General features: G+C 37.6%; 1 protein-coding gene across 3 annotated transcripts in view; it reads right to left on the bottom strand.

Moving 5' to 3' along the window:
• The window catches only part of WWTR1 (WW domain containing transcription regulator 1), a 104,483-nt gene that overhangs the window by 49,807 nt on the left and 32,037 nt on the right, over positions 1 to 22,639 (bottom strand). For all 3 annotated transcript variants that reach the window (XM_082767407.1, XM_082767408.1, XM_082767406.1), the window contains exon 2: positions 14,897 to 15,033. In XM_082767407.1, the coding sequence (XP_082623533.1) occupies positions 14,897 to 15,033 (137 nt within the window). The remainder of the gene's footprint in view (positions 1 to 14,896; positions 15,034 to 22,639) is intronic.

Genomic DNA, 22,639 nt, shown 5'->3' with positions numbered 1-22,639 from the left:
TGCTTCATTTGACAAATTTATTGACATGTGCTCACATAGATCTGAACTGACTTTTAAATTCTGGGTGATCCAGCAACACGTAGGTACAGCACTATGGAACCACTTGGGAGTGCAGCTGCATGACATTTTAGCTTCAGAAGCAAATTCAGCTCAATAAATAATCCAAGCTAAAAGCAGCTCTGCAGCAATATAACGTTCTTACTGATTCAGTGTATGTGTGGCTCACAAACAGCTGCATCCACACAAATGACATCATGCTTCCACATGAAACCAGGGTTATTGACTGCTATCACCTCTTGCACATTCATCTGCTTCCTCCTCCTCATGTTATCCTTTTTCTGTGGTTATATTTCTAAGAAACAACAAAAATTCGTGCTACTTCCAATAAAAGGGACTTACATCATCTGTGTTTGATAAAGCTACAGCTATGAGAATTTTTTACAAGTTTCAGTACAGGACATATATAGAAGGCAAAGGACTAGGTCGGAGCGATCCTCAACCAACTCCACACCATTTGTGTTATTTGGCAATGCTCCTGTTCCTGTCAGTGCCTTTCTTCTCAGAGGTTTGTAGGTCTGAAACCTCTGGACATACGTCCAGAGAGAAACAGCTCTGTTCAAAACTGCCACTAATTGGAATGAGTTCTAAAAAGCCATTGAGTTGAGTAATAGGGACAAATTCACCAGATGTCATTTGAACCTGCTGACACCACATTTTTCTCCAGCATACGCTGCTTCAAGAAAAAAAGGGATTCAGGTAACTCTTCGTTCACTTTCAATACCGGACACCTATCTTAGCAGCAGACTTTATGAATAGACTCAGAAACAGCAAATATAGAGAAGCCATGTGTCTGTGCTTTCAAATGAGTACAGATAGTTTTGTTAAGGTATCTTCTAAAGTACATGTATGACAAAATCTATCTTAAAATGTAGCATTGATACAGTGATAAAATCACTTTTTTTTTTTTTTTTTTTTCAAAACCAGCTAATAAATGCACAGATGTTAAGGCCCAGGTTTTGATCTTATTAGATCTTATTAGCCACATAACAGCACTGTGCCACTTGAATTATTCTTGAGTGCATCACGATCACGTTGCACAGGCAAATTTAGGACTCATGTAGGACCCAGGTGGTCTACTTTTGCAAAGACAGGTCTAGTTTGTGTGTGTGTGCATGGACACATAATGCAAATTAATCTAACCTAGCTCAAAACAAATATTAACTGGAAATAAAAATAGTGTAAAACTGTTATGCAACTCATTATAGAAAACAAAATGAAACTAAAATCTGGGACATTCCACAGCACTTTCCACAGCAACTGCTGCATTCAGCTGTTCTAAAAATATATCTGAAGGGTCAAAATGTTACTTGTACAGTAATAAAACAGCTGAGTCTGGGAATGAACTGATGTGTAATTAAATAACAGCAGGTTTGCAAGTGTTCTTCTGCTTCAGTTCAACTGAAAGGCAATATACATTGTTATGAACAAGCGTTTAACGTGTTAGGTTTTAGAGCTTTTCTATACCAGCAGTTCAAATGCTATGGCATGTGGAATGTGTCTTCAACTTCCATGCTTAGCTTCTTCTTGTTCATAGTGTTAAGAATCGCATCCAGCATTGATAACATCCAGATAGGTCCGGAGTGAAATACAGTGAATTTTGAAAGTGCCAACTGTAAGGTTTAGTCATGGTGCAGATTTATTTTATTACTTCTGCAGATCAGGACTAGCCATATCTAATAGGCATGGATTACTCATGTGCTATACCTAGTTTGGGTCTAGAAAGAGCTTTATTACCTGTAGGTGGTGCAAAGCCCACACTAGTAAATCCTTCCAGGGCCTGTGGAAAGCAAGCAGACATATCTAAACTTTCTTTGCAATGTGCTTCCAGAATCAGAAGTTCTGGAGAGTATAGCACAGATATGCCAGTGTGTCCTTCAATGTGATTTCTCCAGAGGCAATGTAGATGTCATCTGATCCCCAAGTAAAGCCTCCTGGAACCCACAGACTGCAGCACAGAGCCACCCACTTCATTCTGTGGAAGTGCATTAGCACCAGCTTTGAGAGGACCATAAGAGACCTGGGCTAGATCTTCACACAGTTTCAGATTTGTGGTTCGCTACATGATGCTCCTAAGTTAAAGACAGCTATACTACATGAATACAGACAGGCTTGTGCTGAAAACTGCAGCTTCCTACATCAACAGCTATTATCTGTAAGAAATTCTGACATGAGAAAATCAGGAGACCTAAAGAAACATCCAGGTCAAAGAACATAAATTAAGTTTACCAACAATAAGTGATCTTTCCAGGTTCCCTGCAGACTTAGTGGTAGCTGGAATACTCAAGATAAATGATGCACAGAAAGGAAATGCCATCATGTTACAGACAAATCCAGAGGCAACAGAGAGAGGCGCTGGCAGAACTAATGCAAAACTTCCAGCTCTCTTAGTCTTCCTAAATGAACTAACAGCCCAGAAATCCTGCAGTTTGGCAGAGCAGTTAAAGCTACTGAATGATTGATCCATCAGAAAACCTAATGAAGTAGTGCTGTTCAAGCTGCAAACAATGGCATTTGCCACTGGAGTTTTGACAGATGAAGAAAGGGTAAAAGGACTTCTTAGTGGACTGAACAATTCCATTACACAAATAGTTGGATACAAAGCTTTGAGATGGTTGGCAGAAATGTGCATATGTTGCACATTGCATCTGAGTACATGGGACAAATACAACAATTTGGAGTTTACTGGGCAGGGGTTGTTCAATGTGTTCTGAATGTGCACTAAAGCCATCCAGAGCTTTGAAAATCACAGTCACCATGCTATGGTGGGTTGGCCACCCCCAGGCAGCAACTAAACACCCACCCTGTCACACCCCAGCCCCACACAACGGGGTGGGGGAAAGGATTGGAAGAATTAAAGCATGAAAAAAATGTGCATTGAGATAAAGACAGTTTATTAAGTGAACCAAAGCTGTGCATGCAAGCAAAGCATAATAAAAAAAAAAAAAAAAAATCAGTATTTCCCATTGGCAGGCAGTTTAGCCACTTCCTAAAAAGGAGGGCCTCAGCACTTGCACAGGTTACTTGGGAAGACAAATGCCACAACCATTAATGTCCCCCCCTTCCTCCTCCTTTCCATAGCCTTTTATGGCTGAGCACAAGGCCACGCAGTATGGAATGTCCCTTTGATCAATTCAAGCCAGCAGTCTCCTCCCAGCTTCTGGTGCATCCCAGCTTGCTGGTGGCGGGGCAGCTGTGTGTGGTGGTAGGAAATAGTGGGGTTAAGAAGAAAGCCTCCATCCACACTGTGCAAGCTCTGCTCAGCAACAGCCAAAACACTGCTCTGTTATCAGCACTGTTCTGGTCAGGAATCCAAAACACAGCACCATACCAGCTGCTATGAAATTAATTCCATCCCAGCTAAACACAGTACAAAAGCACAGCAAATGCATTAGACACTAAATGTTTCTGTCAAGTGCTGGACTTTCAGTTCAGGTACAATATAGCTGATCTGGTGTAGCCTGCAGTACCTTCCAGTCAGGACGCCGGAACTCATAATTCAAAACAAATATAAAAAATCTTTAAGCTCTACCCAAGTGATGTCTGGATAAAAAAGGAAGCCAGATCTAGAGACAAATGGACATACTGCAACTCCACTGAGGCAGCTTCTCCACCGGAGATGAGGTTGCAGATGTTGTCTAATATCTCGAACTTTTTGACTGCACACAGTAAACAAGGCAAAACAAATCTGGGCATAAACCGAAATAAACTAGCAAGTGATTTGCATTTTGCTAAATATGAAAAATTATCACCCCAAACCAATCTTCTTTGTTACAGAAAACATCTTTATACATTGTAAAGCTAAACAATCTGATCATACTGGTCCTGTGTATGCTTCTCAACATTTTATGACAGAAAATATGACTGCCTCCTTTCACTGCGGCAAAAAAAACTATGGAAGCTCTGAAATGATACATTTAATATGGTTGAACCTTCTGTAGAATAAATTAAAAGCAAGATTCAGTTTTGCTGGAAACTCTTTCTGTGACCCGTTTTGTGTTGAGCATCATCACGTATTTTTACCTAATTTATGCTTGTGAAAATGACACTGAGGTTTACAAATCCATGCAAATTAAAACTGCCTTAGACAGGGCAATTCCGAAAGTCTCAACAGACTATTTGATTCTTGCTATTATTACACCCTAGTTAGTACAGTAATTAATAATTAAGCATGCATGCTTTCATATATAATTACTTGCATCCTTCTAGACATTTTCTTTACAGAATCAATACCAACAAAATCTGTGGTCACATTTATCTACCATACAATTGTGGCAACACTTATGATCACTTAAAAATACTTCCCCCTCTTTTTCCTCTACAGCTTCCCTTCCCTACCCTCTTCCATGCCTCATATTTCCTGTTCAAAACACTGTATGTAACACCAGGTAGGTCTTATCCCACAAAGCTATCTACCTGGGCAAAAACCACCATCCAGACAGAATCTCTTCAAAAGATATGTGGCAAAGTATGATCACATATTACAAGACCAAGAGTTCTCACTGCTTTCAAATTCTTACTATGTGAGTTCTTCAAACAACAAGAAGAAAAATATTTTTGAGAAGAAAATAAGTTGCTTTTCTGAAAGGCAAGCTACAATGATATGCATAGGCATAATGAAAAATTATAGTACCTGAAAATATCTTCAGGCATGTTTGGTATGTCTTATATTGCCTAGATTTAAAATTAATAGCGAATCTGTAAATACACAAGTTGGAATAAAAATAATCTCAACAATGGAAAAAACACCCCTGGGTGGTATAAATGCAAGCTTATTTTGGGAAAAGTCTTTTACTTCACTGCTTTTCCTGGAACTAGCCCAAACTGTTACTGATTCTCTTTTACCATTCTCAAGTGAATTCCTGTACTGAAAAGTCCGGTAACACTTTTTTGTATGTAGCTGATAACTCTTTGTCAATGAAGGTTTGAATGAGCCCAGCCAAGTCAAAGGAAGGTCTTGTGCCAACTGCTGTGTGCAACGTAACAGTACAACAACATTCTACAAATCTCTGTTCCATAGGATATAATCATACGCCACATTTTTGTGCTACTTACTTGGCTTTATTATTGACTGCTCTGTTATATTTGAATTCTGAATTTACATTAGAATATTATGAGGAACATAACAGAGTTTGAGTTAAAATAGAAAAACTTGCAGTTTAAGCTCAGACTAGGTTGCCCAATATGAATACCAATTTCAGTTCAATGACACATCTAATAAATAAGTAATGCCTTAACAGCTCTTTTCAGCCTGTGTTTTGGGAGGCCTTAGAACTTCTGGACTGATTCCGAGGGGTCCAAGGATAACTAACGTCTTCAGAAAGCTTAAATTCCCTAGGCAGGGTTTGCTATTCCCACTGGAAGATTTCTAAGGTTCTGCAAACAAACAAAAAATTTAAGAAGAAAAATTCTACCACCATGTGGTAAAGGAGATTGGATATAACATAGCAGATCAAAAGTAGTCATCCTTATAGCAGACTGATTTAAGGTGCCCTTGAATTCAGTTCTCTTGGGAGAAACAAATTTGTTTTGTAATATGAAATAAGTCTCTTCATTAAACAGCTGTTACACAACTTTCTAGCTCAAATTAAAGTGAATAAAAATGTAGAGCTAAGTTCCAAACCTGGAGTATTTCGTCACAGTCGCACTGCAGTCCATGGAATTATGAAGACTTATTTCACATCTTGATTAGTCCTATGTAATTCCCTTTTTCCAGTTAGATGAAACATGAAACAATTATTTTATTGGTCTTATTTATTTTTAAATTAATAATGGTATTCTAACAAATCAGGTTTTCTGGCATTGTGTGAGACCTTTCTGTTACATACTAAGTTCTGGGTACATACTAGGCAAGGATTATTTTGTGGGCAAGACAATTTGCAAGTCATGGAAGCCAAAACATGCAAGCATAAATTGTTTCTGACACACGTGTTGAACCGATTGTAACAACTTTTATGATTTTAGGGTCAGAAGTGTCTCGATGCAATTCAGGATCTTTTTCTCTACGCTGTTTATGGGCAGTCCAGAGACTAATTCATATGAGCTGGCCAGTGCCTGGTGTCCTTTACACAACACCATTTGATGAAAACCACGTCTATAGAAGTGAAAAAAATAAAAGAAAAAAAAGAAAGAACCCAGCCATATTACAATTTTGACTTAGTCACGATATTGTGAGGAAAAAAAGACTAGGCTCCCCTCCTCGTCTCTCTCTCTTTCTGCCAACAAAGAACTGCTTGTTTCACTTATTTCCCAGAAACAGCATTAGCCTTCCAACAAGGTCAGCAAAAAATGCTGCTTTTCAGTTCTAGTGCATTTTGTTCCAAAAATCTGTGAAGTATTAAACCAAAAAGTTGTACTAAGCAGTTGTACTTTCTTTATGGACCCAGTACATATAGAGTCCATTATTCAGATTTCTGGGCAGAAAATAGCTATGCAGAAATTTCTCTCAGTTTGAATCGTAATGTTCATTTCTATGATATGCACATGTAACTACTTTTTCCTGTCTTCAATGTGTCAAGATTAAAAAAATAAAATAAAATAAATGCAGGTGCAGCATCAAAGCTATGATTTAGCAGGAAATTATTTCGAAGTTTACAGATTGACTATGTAGGAACTTAGGTACTTCCTTTTAAATCACCTAATAAAAAACAACAAATAACAGTGGGGAATGCTTGACTGAGGAAGGACAGCATTGATGTTAATGACCAATTATTGATAACCTTTATTATTTAAAATATGTATTAAATATTTTTTTTTGCTTTCAATTGTTTCATGAAATCTTTAGCTTTTACATTCCATCTAGTTTTCAACTGTGAAAATGACTAGTCTTTCACTAGCACATGTTTAGATTATTATTAACCCTGAAGGGAAATGCTTACAACAACAGGAACCTCTTGATGTTGAAATTAAAAAGTGCTAGATTTTGAAAAAAAATACCAACATTTCTTAAACACATCAACTTTTAACGTTTCAGATTTACTAGACAGTTGGCTGCTGGTGTAAAGGTCTTTATCTGTGTAATAGGCAGGAAAGGTTTATCTCACAGGGGCAAATGGGTTCTGGGACAGGAATTAGCAGGGTTCATTTGGAGAACTTTAAACCAGCTTCGAAGATGGATAGGGTTGTAGCTGGGCTTGCACCAGTGGGGCCGTGCTGTAGCACTGAGGGAGACCATGAGGTCTTAGGACCATGCAGTCCCTAGGGTGAAATCATCGTGCTCAGCTTACTCCCTGAAGTGCCTGTACACCAATGCATGCAGTATGGGGAATAGGCAAAAGGAGTTAGAAATCCCTGTTCAATCAGGAAATTATGATCCCGTGGCAATTACAGAGGTGGCGATTACATGGTGGGACAGCTCACATGACTGTCATAGATGGGTATGTCCTGCTCAGGAAAGACAGGCCAGCAAGCAAGGTGGTGGAGTTGCTCTTTATATGAGTGCTTACTTGTACTGAGTACTGTCCAGGGCCAGATGAGGAGTGAGCTGAGAGTCTGTGGGTGAGAATTAAGGGACAGGCTGGCATGGGTGATACTGTTGTGGGTGTCTATTATTACAGACCACGAGATCAGGATGAGGAAGTTGACGAGGCCTTCTACAGGCAGCTGATAGCAGCCTTATGATTACAGATCCTGATTACAGATCCTCGGGGATTTCAACTATGCTAACATTTGCTGGAAGGCCTACTCAGCCATCCATCTGCAGTCCAGGAGGTTCCTCCAGTGCATTGATGAAAAATTCCTGATGCAAATGGTGGGTGTGCCAATTAGGAGAGGAGTGCCGCTGGATCTTGTCCTCACTAACAAGGAAGGCCTGGCTGAAGCAGTGAAGGTTGATGGCAACCTTGGTTACACTGACCATGAGATGGTGGAGTTTGGGATCTCATGTGGCAGAAACAGAATACAAACCAGAATCACAACCGTGGAATTCATTAGGGCGAAGTTTGGCCTTTTCAACCAACTGCTAGGGGAAATCTCATGGGACAAGGTACTCAATATATTCATTGACAACTAGATGAGGGAATAGAGCGTACTGTTAGCAAGTCTGCTAATGATACTAAACTGGGAGTGGCTGACATGGCGGAAGGCTGTGCTGCCATCCAGTGAGACCTAGACAAGCTGGAGAGTTGGTCAGGGAAAAATTGAATGAAATATAACAAGGGCAAGTGTAGAGTCATGCACCTGGGTAAGAACAACTCCAGGCACCAGTATAAATTGGGAACTGGCCTGTTGGAGAGCAGCATAGGGGAAAAGGACCTGGGGGTCCTGGTGGACAGCTAGATGACCATGAGGCAGCACTGTGCCCTTGTAGCCAAGAAGGCCATTGGCATCCTGGGGTGTATCAGAAGGGCTGTGGTTAGTAGGTTGAGAGAGGTTCTCCTCCCTTTCTGCTCTGCCCTGGCGAGACCACATCTGGAATATTGTGTCCAGTTCTGGGCCTCTCTCAGTTCAAGAAGCACAGGGAACTGCTTGAGAGAGTCCAGCACAGAGCCACAAGGTTAATTAAGGGGGTGGAGCACCTCCCTTATGAGGAAAGGCTGAAGGTCTCTAGCTTGGAGGAGACTGAGGGGTGGCCTTATTAATGTCTATGAATATGTAAAGGTGAGTGTGATGATGGAGCCAGGCTCTTCTTGGTGACATCTAATGATAGGCCAAGGGGCGGTGAGTGCAAGCTGGAACACAGGATGTTCCACTTAAACATGAGAAGAAACTTTTTCCACAGTGAGGGTGACAAAACACTGGAACAGACTGCCCAGGGGGGTTGTGGAGTCTCCTTCTCTGGAGACATTCAAAACCCACCTAGAGGCATTCCTGTGTGACCTGATCTAGGTGTTCCTGCTCCAGCAGACGGATTGGACTAGATGATCTTTCAAGGTCCCTTCCAATCCCTAACATTCTGTAATTCTGTGTGTCATACACACATCTGAATTTAATTTACCTGATACTGAAATTAATTTCTGTTAATCTCTATAGCTGCTAGCCTCTGTCTTCAAAACACATGCAAATTCTCAATTTGAAATCAGTTGTTGGTTTTAATTATAAATAACAACAAAGAAAAGTCTTTCCCAGAGCTGTGTTGTAAAACTGATATTCCCACAGAATGTACTAGTCCCCTACAACAAATCCAGCTCTCCTGTAAGAACTATTTTATTAACCAGAAGCAGGTGCCAAAATTATTCACATTGACCATAACTGGGTTGTGTCAGCTTCTTTCAGGATGTCCGGTAATTAAAAATGACCTGAAACAGGAAGCCTTTCCACCATGTAGGTGGTGTGTGGGTATGGGCTACTGAGGGGGAAAATGTGTTCCTGTCAATGTTACCTACTTGTTGCCACACTTCCAGCCAATGCAAACGATGTATTGCAAAATCTAGACCATTTAATGTATGATAGTTGTCACTAAAATACATACTGACTGTTTTTAAACACCTTAGGGGTTTCCTATCTCCAGATCACTTTGACACAATAACCAGAACTGTATTTTATCATCTTCAAACAATAGTAGCTACACCTCTTTTATCCTGGCAGGATATGGAAACCTTGCTTCATGTGTTTATTGCTTTTAAACAGGTATACTGCATTGTTTTATTGGTTGGATTTCCTGACTGACTCAAAAAAAAAAACAGGAAAGCAGATGCAAAGTGCCATAAAACCTATTTGTCCAGACCCAGTTCAATTACCTAGAGCAATACAGCTGAAAGCTAAACTTTTTAGATTTGTGGATGAATTTCTAGAACAGAAACAGTTGTCAGTGTGTAAGAGATTCTCCACATTAAACTCTATTGTGTAATACATAATGGCTTTCACATTACAGAACCAGTGTATTTAATAGTTAAAAGTATCCTGCTCATATCACTTGGATCGTATCTACTGGTGGAATTTCATCACAGAATCACAGAATGGCTGAGGTTGAAACGGACTTCTGGATCACCTGGTCTAACCTCCCTTCTGGATCCCTGGTCCAACTATGTAGAGTTGATTGACAGAGTAAGCTTCTAAGGCAAGAAGCTTTCTCTTCTTCAGTAGGAAGAAAAAAAAAATCAAACAATTCTCCATTTGGAGTTTAACTCAGTAAGTTAGTATGGTTCATCTCTTAGAATCAATGCATACGTTGACCATGAACAGATTAACATTGGGCCTTCCATTGTCTTATGCCTGAAAAACCTGACCTACTAAATGGAGATAATATTACCAGCTTCTACCACAGATGTGCCACGATGTTTTATTTTTCTTACAGTCTGTATTTACACATTATATAATCAGGTGAAAGTGCAGGTATCAAGAGCAGACAAAAGTATATATAGCAACCTTCTTCCTCTGCCAGAAATCACTGTCTATTATTATGTACATATTACACATTCTAAAACTCTACCATTCAGCACTCGTTTTATTTATGTTGCCAGGCTCCAGTCTAATGAAAGCTAAGAACTGCACCAGGAACCTCAAATCTGTCACAAAGGTTTTCAAGACCTGACTGCATGAAGTCTTGAGGAGCTTGGTATGACCTCAAAGCTGACTGCTTTGAGCACAAGGTTCAGTTACAGACCTCTCAAGGCCCCTTCCCACCTTAATTGTTCTGTGATGGCTAAGGTTTTTAAGTAACGAGGTTTTTGAAGTAACTCACACCTATAAATTCAAGTCAATTGATACAGAAGACATTACAGAAAACTATAAGCTTTTTGTTTTGTTTTGTTTGTTTTCAGAATAACTTGCAAACTGTAAAATTTAAAAAGCATTTAAATGAAGATCAGGCTGTTCTCACCAATCAGGCAAAACTACAATGACAAAATAAATCTCTTTAAAACAGTCTGAAGGCATCAGGATGAAAATAAAAATGTTTCTGAGCGTTGCATAATGTAGAATAGAGAAAAACTACAAAACAATCAGAATTTAATTAAAAATAATTGCAAAAGACAAACTTTTATAAGGATCTATTTTTTTCCCTTAAATTTTGCTACACAAAAACAAAGAAACAAACCAAACCAAACCAAAAAACACACACACACACACAAAACACATACTGCCATCTCTTTTCAGTGACTTTCCAGTGACTGCCATTAACGCAGACTAGCTTCCTTACCTTGGACTTAGGCATTTACAGAGAACAGTTTAGTCACTTAAGTGAGGCAGTAGTTTGATCATTAAACTGGGTGCACTGCAGCTGCTCTCTGCCTCCTTTCATTTACAGGAAGCCCATGGAGCTTAGTCTCCTAATTCAGGGATCTACATCTGGTGCCAAAAACGAGGCTGCACAAATACTTCTCCTTCCACACAGGGTCTGATTCTAAAACACTAACGGAGCTGACTGGTAGTAGGTACGTAATAGTTTATCAATCAGTTGGAAAAGGCCATGTTTTAGACTGGGCAGACAACATATCCATGTGCAGATTCAGAACTGAAGTAAATAGCATTTATGAAGCACTCATGAAGAAATAAAAAATGCAGTGCTTCTGGTTGTCTTCAGTCAGAGGCTGATCATTTTCCATCTGGCATTCCAACAACAAAATAGTTAAAAGACTGCTGTTAATTTTGCCCTTTCCTTAGAAAAACAACAAAGGTAAAATATTTAAAAAGGTTAGACCGAACAAGTCTGAGTATTTGCTAACCTGCAACAATATGCTTTCAGCATCAGAGACAAATTTCCCTTTCCATTCAAGAAACTTCACTGAATTTTGTGGTCTTTTGTAAGTAAACACAGAAACTCACCTACCATGTATTATTAGTTTTATGTAAACTTAACGTGATGCATCAAAGAAAGAAATGCCTTCAGATGCCTTTGTTATACAACATTTAAAAAGCAATGCTTTAAATGTTGGTGAGAAAACAAACACTGCTAATGTTATAAGAAAGCCATTATGCTAATGTTCTAAGCCATCTGCTCAGAACAGAAATAATAGATCTGCAGTAAGAATGTAGAAAAGTACAGCAGATTTTTTAAGGTATGTCTACCAATTTGAGTGAATTCTCACTACAGGTTTCTCTCTGTCTCAAGCATAAGCATATTACAATGTGGTATCATTTAGCCACACTGTGCTTTTGACAGAATGTTTATAAGTGCCTTTGTACACTTCCCAGCAAGTATTGCTGAAAGGAGTTTATAAACCAAAGCAACAAGCTGTACAGAACACAAAGTATTTTCCATCTCTTTATAAGAAGAATACCAAGGAAAGCACGTGTTAGTAATTGAAAGTGCAGACCAGCATGCAGACCTGGAATACTTAGATCGTTTTCTTGTAGGTGGCACATCTTCAAAAGAAAACTTTTTAAATTCCTACAGTACCAAAAAATGTGAAGGCAAAAGACAGATGCATAGACTTCAATTACTAAAAAGTTACAAATTATGTCCAGAAGAGTTTAACTTGTTATCCAGTTTCCATTTTTCCTCTGATGTCTGAAGGATGTTGGCACAATCACTTCTGGCTAGAGGTCTCACCACCAGACCAAAGAATTGCTGCTCAGTTCAGAGTCTGAGCAGACCCAAGAAAACAACTTCAGAAGTTAAACTTTTGTATCACAGAAGAGTAGAAAGGTATCCCCCCTCCTTTTGGCCAGGATAATTTCAAAACAGAGATGTTCTACTTTAACACCAGAAACTGCACTCATACGTATTTTAAACGGTCACATGAATAATTGAGAAGCTACTGCATCCTGTACAGATATGTAAGTACTTATAAGTACACACAGAAATTACAAGATTGTGATGATGTATATGTAAGTGTTTATATATATATCCACAATTTCTAAATAAAATCTTTTGTTCTATTTTTTAAAAAAATAATGTTATACTTGGTATGTTCAAGCAGGTGGTGGACTGGAAAATCATGCACAGTGATGCTGAATTTAATAACAGGGTGCAGAAAGTGTTACTCTACTGCATAACCAGTTTTTTGCTTCCAAAGAAGTGTCACAGCATTCCTTTAGAAAGCCAAAGGAACAAGGAAAAGCTCACCAAAACATGTTGATAAAATATTTTCTTGACTAAATAAATATGGACATTATGGAAATTTCTGTATCTTTGTAGTGGGCTAATGTTTAGTTAATTCGGTTGCAGACCAGAACCACTATACTAAGCACCGTATAAATACCTAACAACAACAGTACCTTGTCTATAATGTGAAGGATACTGAATAAAATATTGTCTGTAGTTGATGTGACAGATTTTCAAGTCTGTGGAATTAACCCTGTTGGGCATCTGAAGTCCCTTCAAGAACAGACTCTTAATTAGATATTGGCTTCTATTTCTAATCATTTGTATGATTAGAAATCTCTTGGAGGAGAAATACCCTCCTCCAAGCTTCAATATGCAAGTATTTCAGTATACAATTTCTCTTTGATTAACCTCACTTCACTTCCATTGATGCATTGGGGGAAAAAGCTTGTTGAACAGCATGCTAATTTACGGGACTTCCTCTGTTTCTTAATTATAGTGAACAGATGTCAATGTAAGCTGAGGAGATGGTATGAACAAACAAAAAAACCCTGTTCTACTCTTACCTCTTGGCCATTTCAAAATTAGGATGGCCAGATCAACATAAAGCAGTTGTGGTTTGAAATAACGTGCAGACCAACTGTTAGTTTTGCCATGTAGTACGACAGCCTAAAGTACACCCTAGCCTTTCATTCTTTACTTCATTTTTTTACGATGACCACTCAGTTTTTTTATGATGACCACCTGCTGCTATGTGCTGACTCACATAGCGTAACCAGCAATGCCTTTGTAGTGAATACAGACAAGCAGGACAGTTGTTTAGAGAAAGTATGAACTAAAATGATCTGCTTCAGGGAACAACCTAGATATTTAGTATAAATTCAAGACATAAATAAAAATGCAGTTTGTATTACTGCTATCGGTGACTATCATCAACCAAATGTTTTCTCAAGTTTTCTTGGTAAATGTGAAGAGACAACCCCAATGAACTGCAAATGAGTAATCATGAAATTATGAGATCCACTTAACAAAATTAACTTGAACAAGAATCAGGTTTGTGGTTTTATGACTGCCTATTTGACCCAGTTTTGTGATCTTGAGCCTGTAAGCTGTCCTATCTGTTCCTCATTTTCTTGAAAGCTAGAGAAGTTAAAACTACTGGGCTTTGAGCTGCAGAAGCAAAAAATTACAGAAAAAATGTCATTCTTAATTATACATGAAAAAGGTTTTCTTCCATTTACATTTTTTCTTTAATATTTTCAGAATTTTCATGGTTTTATTTTCACTAAGATTTATAACAGGCAACTTCAGATGAACATAAGTTGATGCTTAAAGTTAACCTTGAAGTGCTAAGCAGGAACACCAACAAAACCACACAACTTACAGAAGGTCTTCAGTTAATTCTTACTGCAAAATAAATTTCTAGTATTCTGCAAGTAGATTCCATTACAGAACCTAACTATGCAAAACAAACAAACAACAAAAACAGCTACAACCTCTAACCTGAAGAAACACAGGAAAGACTAGAGACAGATTTCTTAATGCAGGACTTAATGCAGTAAGCTTTGAAAATGATATAGTAGGCTTGTAGAGGCTTTATACCATCTCTGAATGAAAAAGCACAGGAAGAGTTTATTTTACTATGTTCACTACTACATCAAAATTTTTTCACAGAAGCTCTAAAATAAAATGCATGAAATGTCAGAACTTCAAACACTTCAAGCAGTGCAAATTCACTTGCTGCCAACTCTGCAGAAGGAAAAAACAAGAAAGTAGAGAACATACTGTTTGGCTTGATAGCAGAATCGGAGCTACCTATTTTGGACCAAAAATTAATTTGGCAAACAAATTAGTAAAAGGTAGCCCTCCTTTCTTGTTTGAATTTCCACCACAGAAACGACATCCAGTACTCACCGAGATTTGGCTGAGACATTGCCATAGACCTTTGCGGTATAGGTGTGGAAGTAGCTGCGGGATGGTGGCTCATGTGATTCAGTGGTTGGTTCATTGTTTTTCGAGGATCTTGCCAAGTTGTAATTTTTTCTATGTGACTGAGAAAGTAAAGATAAAGCATAAGTTTAACAGAAAATGCCCAAGTGTATTGCATACATGGTAATGCATAATGCCATGAAAGTCCTATTTGTGTTTCTTATCCTGTATCTTTCTACCCTTATCTCACCACAAACCATTTGAAATTATCTACCATCTTGTCATTTCTTTAGCCCTTGAACTTTTTTTTCTTTTGATCTTCTACCCTTTGCCATTCTAGTACTTCATATGCTACTCATGTATCAGTTACTTTTACTTGAACAAATGGGGATATCCATTGTGATTTTGAAAATCTGTAATAGACATTTATCTTCCAGACTATTTAATTATCCAAAAATTTTATTCCTGATCTAGCCATCTTTTTCTCTACACTCATATACAAGGCCATTATTCATGAACCAATAGTTGGTCATTTTGCTGAGTTTTGAAAACGTGTTTTGCTAGATCTGATTGCTTTATTCCTTACCAGCCCAGAAAAACTAGTCTGTCCATATGTCTCCAAGAATATCAGAATATATTCTCATTGCCAAAAGGGGCAGATTATGTCCTATTGACTAATGTGTAACTGCTAATTTCTCTGTAAAGGCACTAACATTTTTTACTGAAAGATAGACAATGTGGGTCAACAATGCACCCACCACTCTAGTTACATAAAGCCTCATGTACCCATATTACACTGAAAAATACAGTGAGGTAACTAAAACCTGTCATTTCTACAAATTTTTTTTTGCTACAGAATAAAGTATTGTGAAGGGACTGTGTTTTCATTGAAATGTATCAGTTTAGACAGTAACTTAACAGGACAAGGATTTTAAGTATCAGCATGTATTCGATTTGAAACAAGAGAAAGACAAATAAGAAAAAAAACAACAAAGGAATCACCTTAAAGCAATCACCAAATCACCGGTCTGGTATATACCTAGTGATGCTCTGTTTGCATGTGGTTCCATCTTGGCACATCCAGCTTTTTGCCCAACTGACTAACCAGGCAACAGATCACAAATTACTTTTTGTACTCAAATAGGTTTTCCTCTTTTTTTTTTTCCTTCTAGAAAACTTTAAAAGAGGAAAGTCTTTTAGTAGAACATGTAAAGAAGGATAAAACTTTTAAATGATCTGTGTATGGAAAACCATTCTAATCCACCTTTCATAAAAGCAATGTCTAACTTCATCTTTACCGAACTCTAACTCAAAACTTCGCATTGCTATTTTTACCTATGGTAGCACTGCCATTAACGCTGTGACCACCTCAGAGCTTCAGACTCAGTTGGCCACCAGTATTTCGCAAGCAAGTTTCCATCTACTGCCATGTTAACATATCCAAACTCTTTACAGTCAGTCTGTGGTATTACCAAATAATGTGAATTACAAGCAGGAAAAAGCAAAAAAATACAACCTCCCCTCAACCCAAGACATTTTTTAAAGAACAGAAGAAAGCAACACGGTCTTTATTTAGTCTGTGGCCATTTCCTTTTCTTAATATTTTACATTTAATGTACAGTTACAAAACTGCAACCAAAGATCACACTTTCACTTCTATGCTTGTCTAAACCCCAGGCCCTAAGCAGTTAAGTCTCTTCATTTCTTCATAGCTTCTGGAATATTTACTACTTGTTATCATTGTTATTATCATTGAAACCATTTCTTTTTTAATTCACAAGAATTCTTGTATCCCGCTCAATTAAATGATCTTTCATCCAAAATTATAAAATGTCATTCTGAACTAAAGATGCTGGTATACCAATAGACTGGACAATGTTTTCTGAAGTACTAATTGTGTATAAATGAGATGAAAGTTATATATATATTTTTTAAGTTCCATTGTTTTGTTTCTCTGGCATTTTAATTCAAAAAAAGAAGCTACACTTAATCAAAGCTATGAATTTTGGAATACCAACACAAATACCATAAACAAATATAATAGAAAAGATTATTCCCCAAATAGTGAAACATTTCTTTTAAGCATGAGCTTTAATGATTAAATAAATGCTGCCTTTACATAGCTTGTATCAAAACAGATCTCTCACTCTCAAACATTTTTTACATGTAAACCCTGTTTAAATTAATGAAAAAACATTCAAATTAAATCAGACTTTTTTTTTTTTCTCCTGTAACATTCGTCTGTAGAAACTGAAAGTATAAATTCCTGTTAGGAAAATCTGAAGCACAAGTTAAAATATTTATTAAGCAATCAGTAACTTGTTTGAACATATTATTCACTCTAACTACAAATCTGAAACCTTTAACTACAACTGCCAATCACGTACAATGAGCAGTAACTGAAGTGCTCTTAAAAACACAATAGAATACCAAAATGGTCAGCTTTGAAATTCTGTTTTATCACCAAAGTTCCTTTCAGCTTTAACATCCTCCTATTTCATGGACATTAAAAGACAATAAAATATGATCACTCATTTTTTGATTTGGGGGAGAGCTATGAACACGTGCAGTGTCATGCATGTGAACTTGTACTTACAATTCGAGGATCCTTTCATTTTAAGCATTTAGGAAAGGAGAACAAGACTACCTAGTAGCCCAAATACGACCCACGCTGACTTCAAAACATCCTTATCATTTTCCTGGACTACCTCCTGCTGAATAAATGGACAGTCACTTGCTCAGTGAAGAACTCCACACTGGAAGCTACACTTGCCTAGCCTTGAAGAGGCTCCAAGAAGCTCTGAAACACCATATTCAGGGATGCATCCAAGAGAAAGGGCCTTTATCTCCTGGGCAGAATGCAGCTGGGAAATCTGTTCAATGAACTCAGATGACCACAAAATTCATGCAACTGGAGTTAATGAACCACTAGAACATGCACTGTTTGTTCCAATGTTTCTTTCTTGCTACCTTCTTTTCTGCACTTTATATTTAGTTACATGCAAGAATTGAAAGATGTTACTTATAACACAAAATACTTTATATATAAACATCTCAATGCTGCTATTACTGTATAGAAAATGCAGCATAGAGAAAAGCAAAAAGTAATCTGCTGTTCTTTGTAAAATAGGTCAGCAAGTAGCAAAACCAGATATTGATCAAGAGATAGAAATCTTCACTTAGGCCTTGATCCTGAAAAACTGAAGTCACTAGAAGTTTTGCCACAGATGATGATGGAAGGTGGGTAATAATTTTGCACAGCCTCACAGCACAGCAGATATTTAGAAAAGAACATGATATCAGGAGTGCTTGGTTGCAGTTGGTAGTCAGTTATCATAACTACAATTTTTTTTGGTCTTGCATTTTTAATACGGGCTTGCTGGGTTCACTCTACTGAAATAATTAAAAAAAATGTATTTATTGAGTATCTTTAGAAAGTAAAAACAAGAACATACAGAGTTTTGTTGACAGAAGTCATTACAAATATTCTTCAGCAATACAGTTTACATAGTGCTGACATAGTGCTTATGATACTATCATAAGGTCAGCAAAACATTGTCCATATAGTGACTTTGAAAACAAAAAAATTATGAACAGTACTATGCTAATATACTTGAAATGCCACACAATCAAGCTATAGTTACTCTTTTATGAACACATTTGACCTAACACTGCATGTGGAAACACTTTGTTTCTGATGACCAAATTAGGATAAAATGAGCTTTAGTTCTCTAAAGGATTTTTTTTCTATGTAGTTCCATGAGCCAATTCTCCATCCTTTCCTTTTTTCTTTTTCTTTTTCTTTTTCTTTTCTTTTCTTTTTTTTTTTTTTTTAAATATTCCTACTCAAAATGTCCAGCCTATAAAGGTTTATAAGCTCTGCTATTTGCTTTCTCTGAAATGTGTGTCTTTTCTTAGTTATAGGTACCACAAGGCAGACAGAATTAAGGCAACACAAAAACATGGAGAAACACATCATCATTTAGCATCTATGAACAAGACAGTATTTTCTAATCTACTGTTTTCCTAGATTGTATATTTTCACTTTAAACAGAAGTTATCATAACCTGCAGATTTTATTTTTCATTTGAAGTAAAAATATAAATTCAAAAAGGTCTTAATAAATTCATGCAGCCTGTTCTGACAGGGAAATACTTATAAGAAAAGAGAAAAATGTGCAAATCACCATACAAAGCAACTGGTCATGAAATTGTAGTTCAAAACTAATACTGCTTTTGTTCAACACCTCTTTTCTCCTTTTTATAAAGAAAACGATCTGTACTGTAATCACACATGTAAGAAGCAGGGCAGCATCAGCCGTTCGGCAATACTTCTTAACATAAAAAAGAACTGAAAAAAGGTCAAAAACATAAGGATCATAGATCTATCTGCACAGATTTAACTGCATTAAAAACTAACAACATCACAGGAATTTTTCTGTGTAAACACGATAAGCTCTCAACAGCCATAGCTGGGATCCCCAAGTGGCTAACAACTTAAGAAAACAGAACCAGGAAACCAACAATGCCCTAACTGAATGCACTGAGACTCTAAACTAAAAGGCTTGCTTACAGGCCAGAGCAGCCTTCTGCCCTGCCAAAATTTCCACTGTTTATGTAAACATTCTCCCTTTATTTCTACACAGGTATTGGAAAAGGTTACATTAAACCTTTGCAGAAACGGGTGCTGGCTCACTCCACTTCAAATTATTGGATTTATACTTTGATAACAGAATTTGGCCTAGTATGTTTTCGTTTATACAGGAGAATAAAATAAAATATTTTATTTTATTTTTACATTCTTACAGCCTCCTGGGTATTAGAACTGATAAAATTAAATTCAGAACCATCTCTTTTTCCTTAAAGGCCAGCAGGTAAAACACTGAACATTACAGATAGATTTCAAACACCAGCATGTAGAATGCTGCCCTAAAATTCAGGATCTTCACTGTTGAAATCCACCAACAGGCAGCCACCAGCCTAAGACCAGTAGATGACCCATGGCTCCCACTCACAAGCCTACTATAAACATTCGGTAACTCTGCTATATGGAGCAGCCAGGCCAGATTCAGTCACACTGAGCAGCTGTAAACAGAGCATCTAGCTCTGTACTGTCCACAGGACTCTTTTGCTTTTTTGAAAGTATGATGCTTTTTTGGCTAATAATTTCTTCTTTTCTCTTTTGCCAATTCTATTTTTGGTGGAACCTCATCCAAACAGCTGTTAGGGCTGCACAATGAAGGGGGAGGGAATGCGGCTCCTTAGTGGCAGAAAAGCAGGATTTTTGACTGTTAAACCACACCCTTTTACCTCTCTTTAGTTTAATCCTGCCTGGAAAAATAATTTCACGCATACAAGTGCAAGGTGCTGCAGCTGGGCTAGGGCATCCCAAACATCAGTAGAGAGTGGGGTATGAATGGACTGAGAACAGCCCCTATGGAGAAGGACTTCTGGATACTGGTGGATGAACAATTGGAAATGAGCTGGCAGTGTGTGTTTGCAGCCCAGAAAATGAACTGTATCCTGGCAGCATCAAAAATGTGCAACCAGCAGGTCGAGGGAGGTGATTCTGCTCCTTGCTGGAGCAGGCCCAGAAGAAGGCACAACGATGGCTGGAACACCTCTCCTGTGGAGACAAGCTGAGGGAGATGGGGTTGTTCAGCATAGAGAAGAGAAGAATCTGGGGAGACCTGATAGCAGCCTTCCAGTACTTAGAGGGGACTTAAAAGAAAGATAAAAAGAGACTTGTTACATTAGGGAAGTGGTGGAGTCACCATCCCTGGAAGTCTTCAAAAGACGTTTAGATGTAGAGCTTAGGGATATGGTTTAGTGGGGACTGCTAGCGTTAGGTCAGAGGTTGGACTCGATGATCTTGAGGTCTCTTCCAACCTAGAAAATTCTGTGATTCTGTGTGATTCTGTGAAGGGCATGTAATGATAGGACAAGGGGTAATTTACCTGAGAGCGGGTAGATTTAGATGGAAGAAATTTTCACTGTGAGGGTGGTGAGACCCTGGCACAGGTTGTCCTGAGAAGCTGGGGCTGCCCCATCCCTGGCAGTGCCCAAGGCCAGGTTGGATGGGATTTGTGTAGCCTGCTCTGGTGGGAGGTGTCCCTGCCCATGGCAGGGGCTGGGACTTGGTGGGCTGTAAGGTCCCCTCCAACCCTAACCAGTCTATGGTTATATGATCAATTCTATGATTCTATGTGAAATTTCATTCTAATGAAAACCATTTAAGTGATTCTATACACAAAAACAAACAAACAACACTATGGAGAAAACAACTAAACATCCTTATCTGGGATTGTATCAATCCATCTGTTTCTTATTTTATTATTTCTAGAAATACTAATCCCATAAGTATTTTTTTCTTGGCATACATCACATAGCCTGTAACAATGAGACAGAAAACAAAGCTTCAGACAAAGGTAAATAATATACACAGGAAATCTTGTCTTCATTGCTAAACTATACTGAATGGATGACAAGCCTTGGAAGACTACAGAACTTTTGCTTCTTCCAGAATCTGAGCTTTACACTGGTACTGATGAAAAATTAAGCATTTAACCTCCAGTATCACTGAGAATTAGGCACCAGTGAATTAAAACTCTGACCTAAGTATCCCCTAAGGCCTTGTCTGTACGATAGCTTTACCAGTGTTAACAATGGAATTATATTGTTATAAATCACTTTAAGCATTTCATTCTGGTGCAACAGAATTAACCTATACAGAAAGATACTCTACTTGCACGCTGGTGAAACCTATACAGAAAGACACTCTACTAAATCTGTCAACATTAATAAATACTATGAAAACATCTTTCTGTCATTCAGTCCTAATAGATATATTCTGTTGAAGAATCTGCCTTCACTTCCCTAAAACAGCAACTATAGAAAAAATTCTTCTTCCTTATACTTTTAATTTTTGCACATTTGTCTGTGGATTATAATAAATTTTTAATTGATTAACGGTTTTCATAAAATAGCTCCAAAGTTATGTAAATTATATATTAAATTATATATTTCAATTTCTCTTGTAACTGTTATGAAAATACAAGATGGAACAATAACACATTTTTTGTTTTAAAATGTATATGAATAAAAAATGCTGATTGCATTCACATACATTTTCTTAAAAAGGTATTCTTGTATCAAGTGCTCAACTAAAGATGAACATGAAACTCAAGGTTGGAACAATTCTGAAAAAGACCAATTTTATGAGTGCCGCAATCCAATGCAATCTTTTATTGCATGCCATTTTCTGTTCATCATCAATACATACTATCCAAACAGTCTAGGAGTTTGAGAAAGAATTGGTGAAACGGTTTCTTATTATAAATTGTGAAGATATATGTCTCCATTACCTGTGTATGAATCTAAAGAGGAAGAGCCCCAAACTCTAAGGATATCTTGGCTAACCAATAAAATTGAAGCTTTAGTATGAGATACAGAGAACTGCTAACCAGAAATGTAATGAACTTTAAAGGCTTGTTTTTATGGAATTTTGATTTGGGGAGCATTCAAGTACTTGACAAGGTAGCCCCAAAACACATGCTGAAGTTCTCACTTTCAATTTTTTTTTTTCACAAGCAATCTTTGCTTTTCCTATCATTATAAATCCTAGCATCAGAGCAGACTATTTCTCAACAAGGTCTTTACTCATAATTAAGCAGAGTGGGAAAGAAGAGACATTCATTTCAACTTCTTTCTGAATCACATGGAAAACTGA

This window comes from Aythya marila (assembly GCF_965140915.1).
Source record: "Aythya marila genome assembly, chromosome: 9".
NCBI classification, from domain to species: Eukaryota; Metazoa; Chordata; class Aves; order Anseriformes; family Anatidae; genus Aythya; species Aythya marila.
Note: the sequence above shows the minus strand (reverse complement) of the source record. Positions and strands in the feature narration are given on the sequence as shown.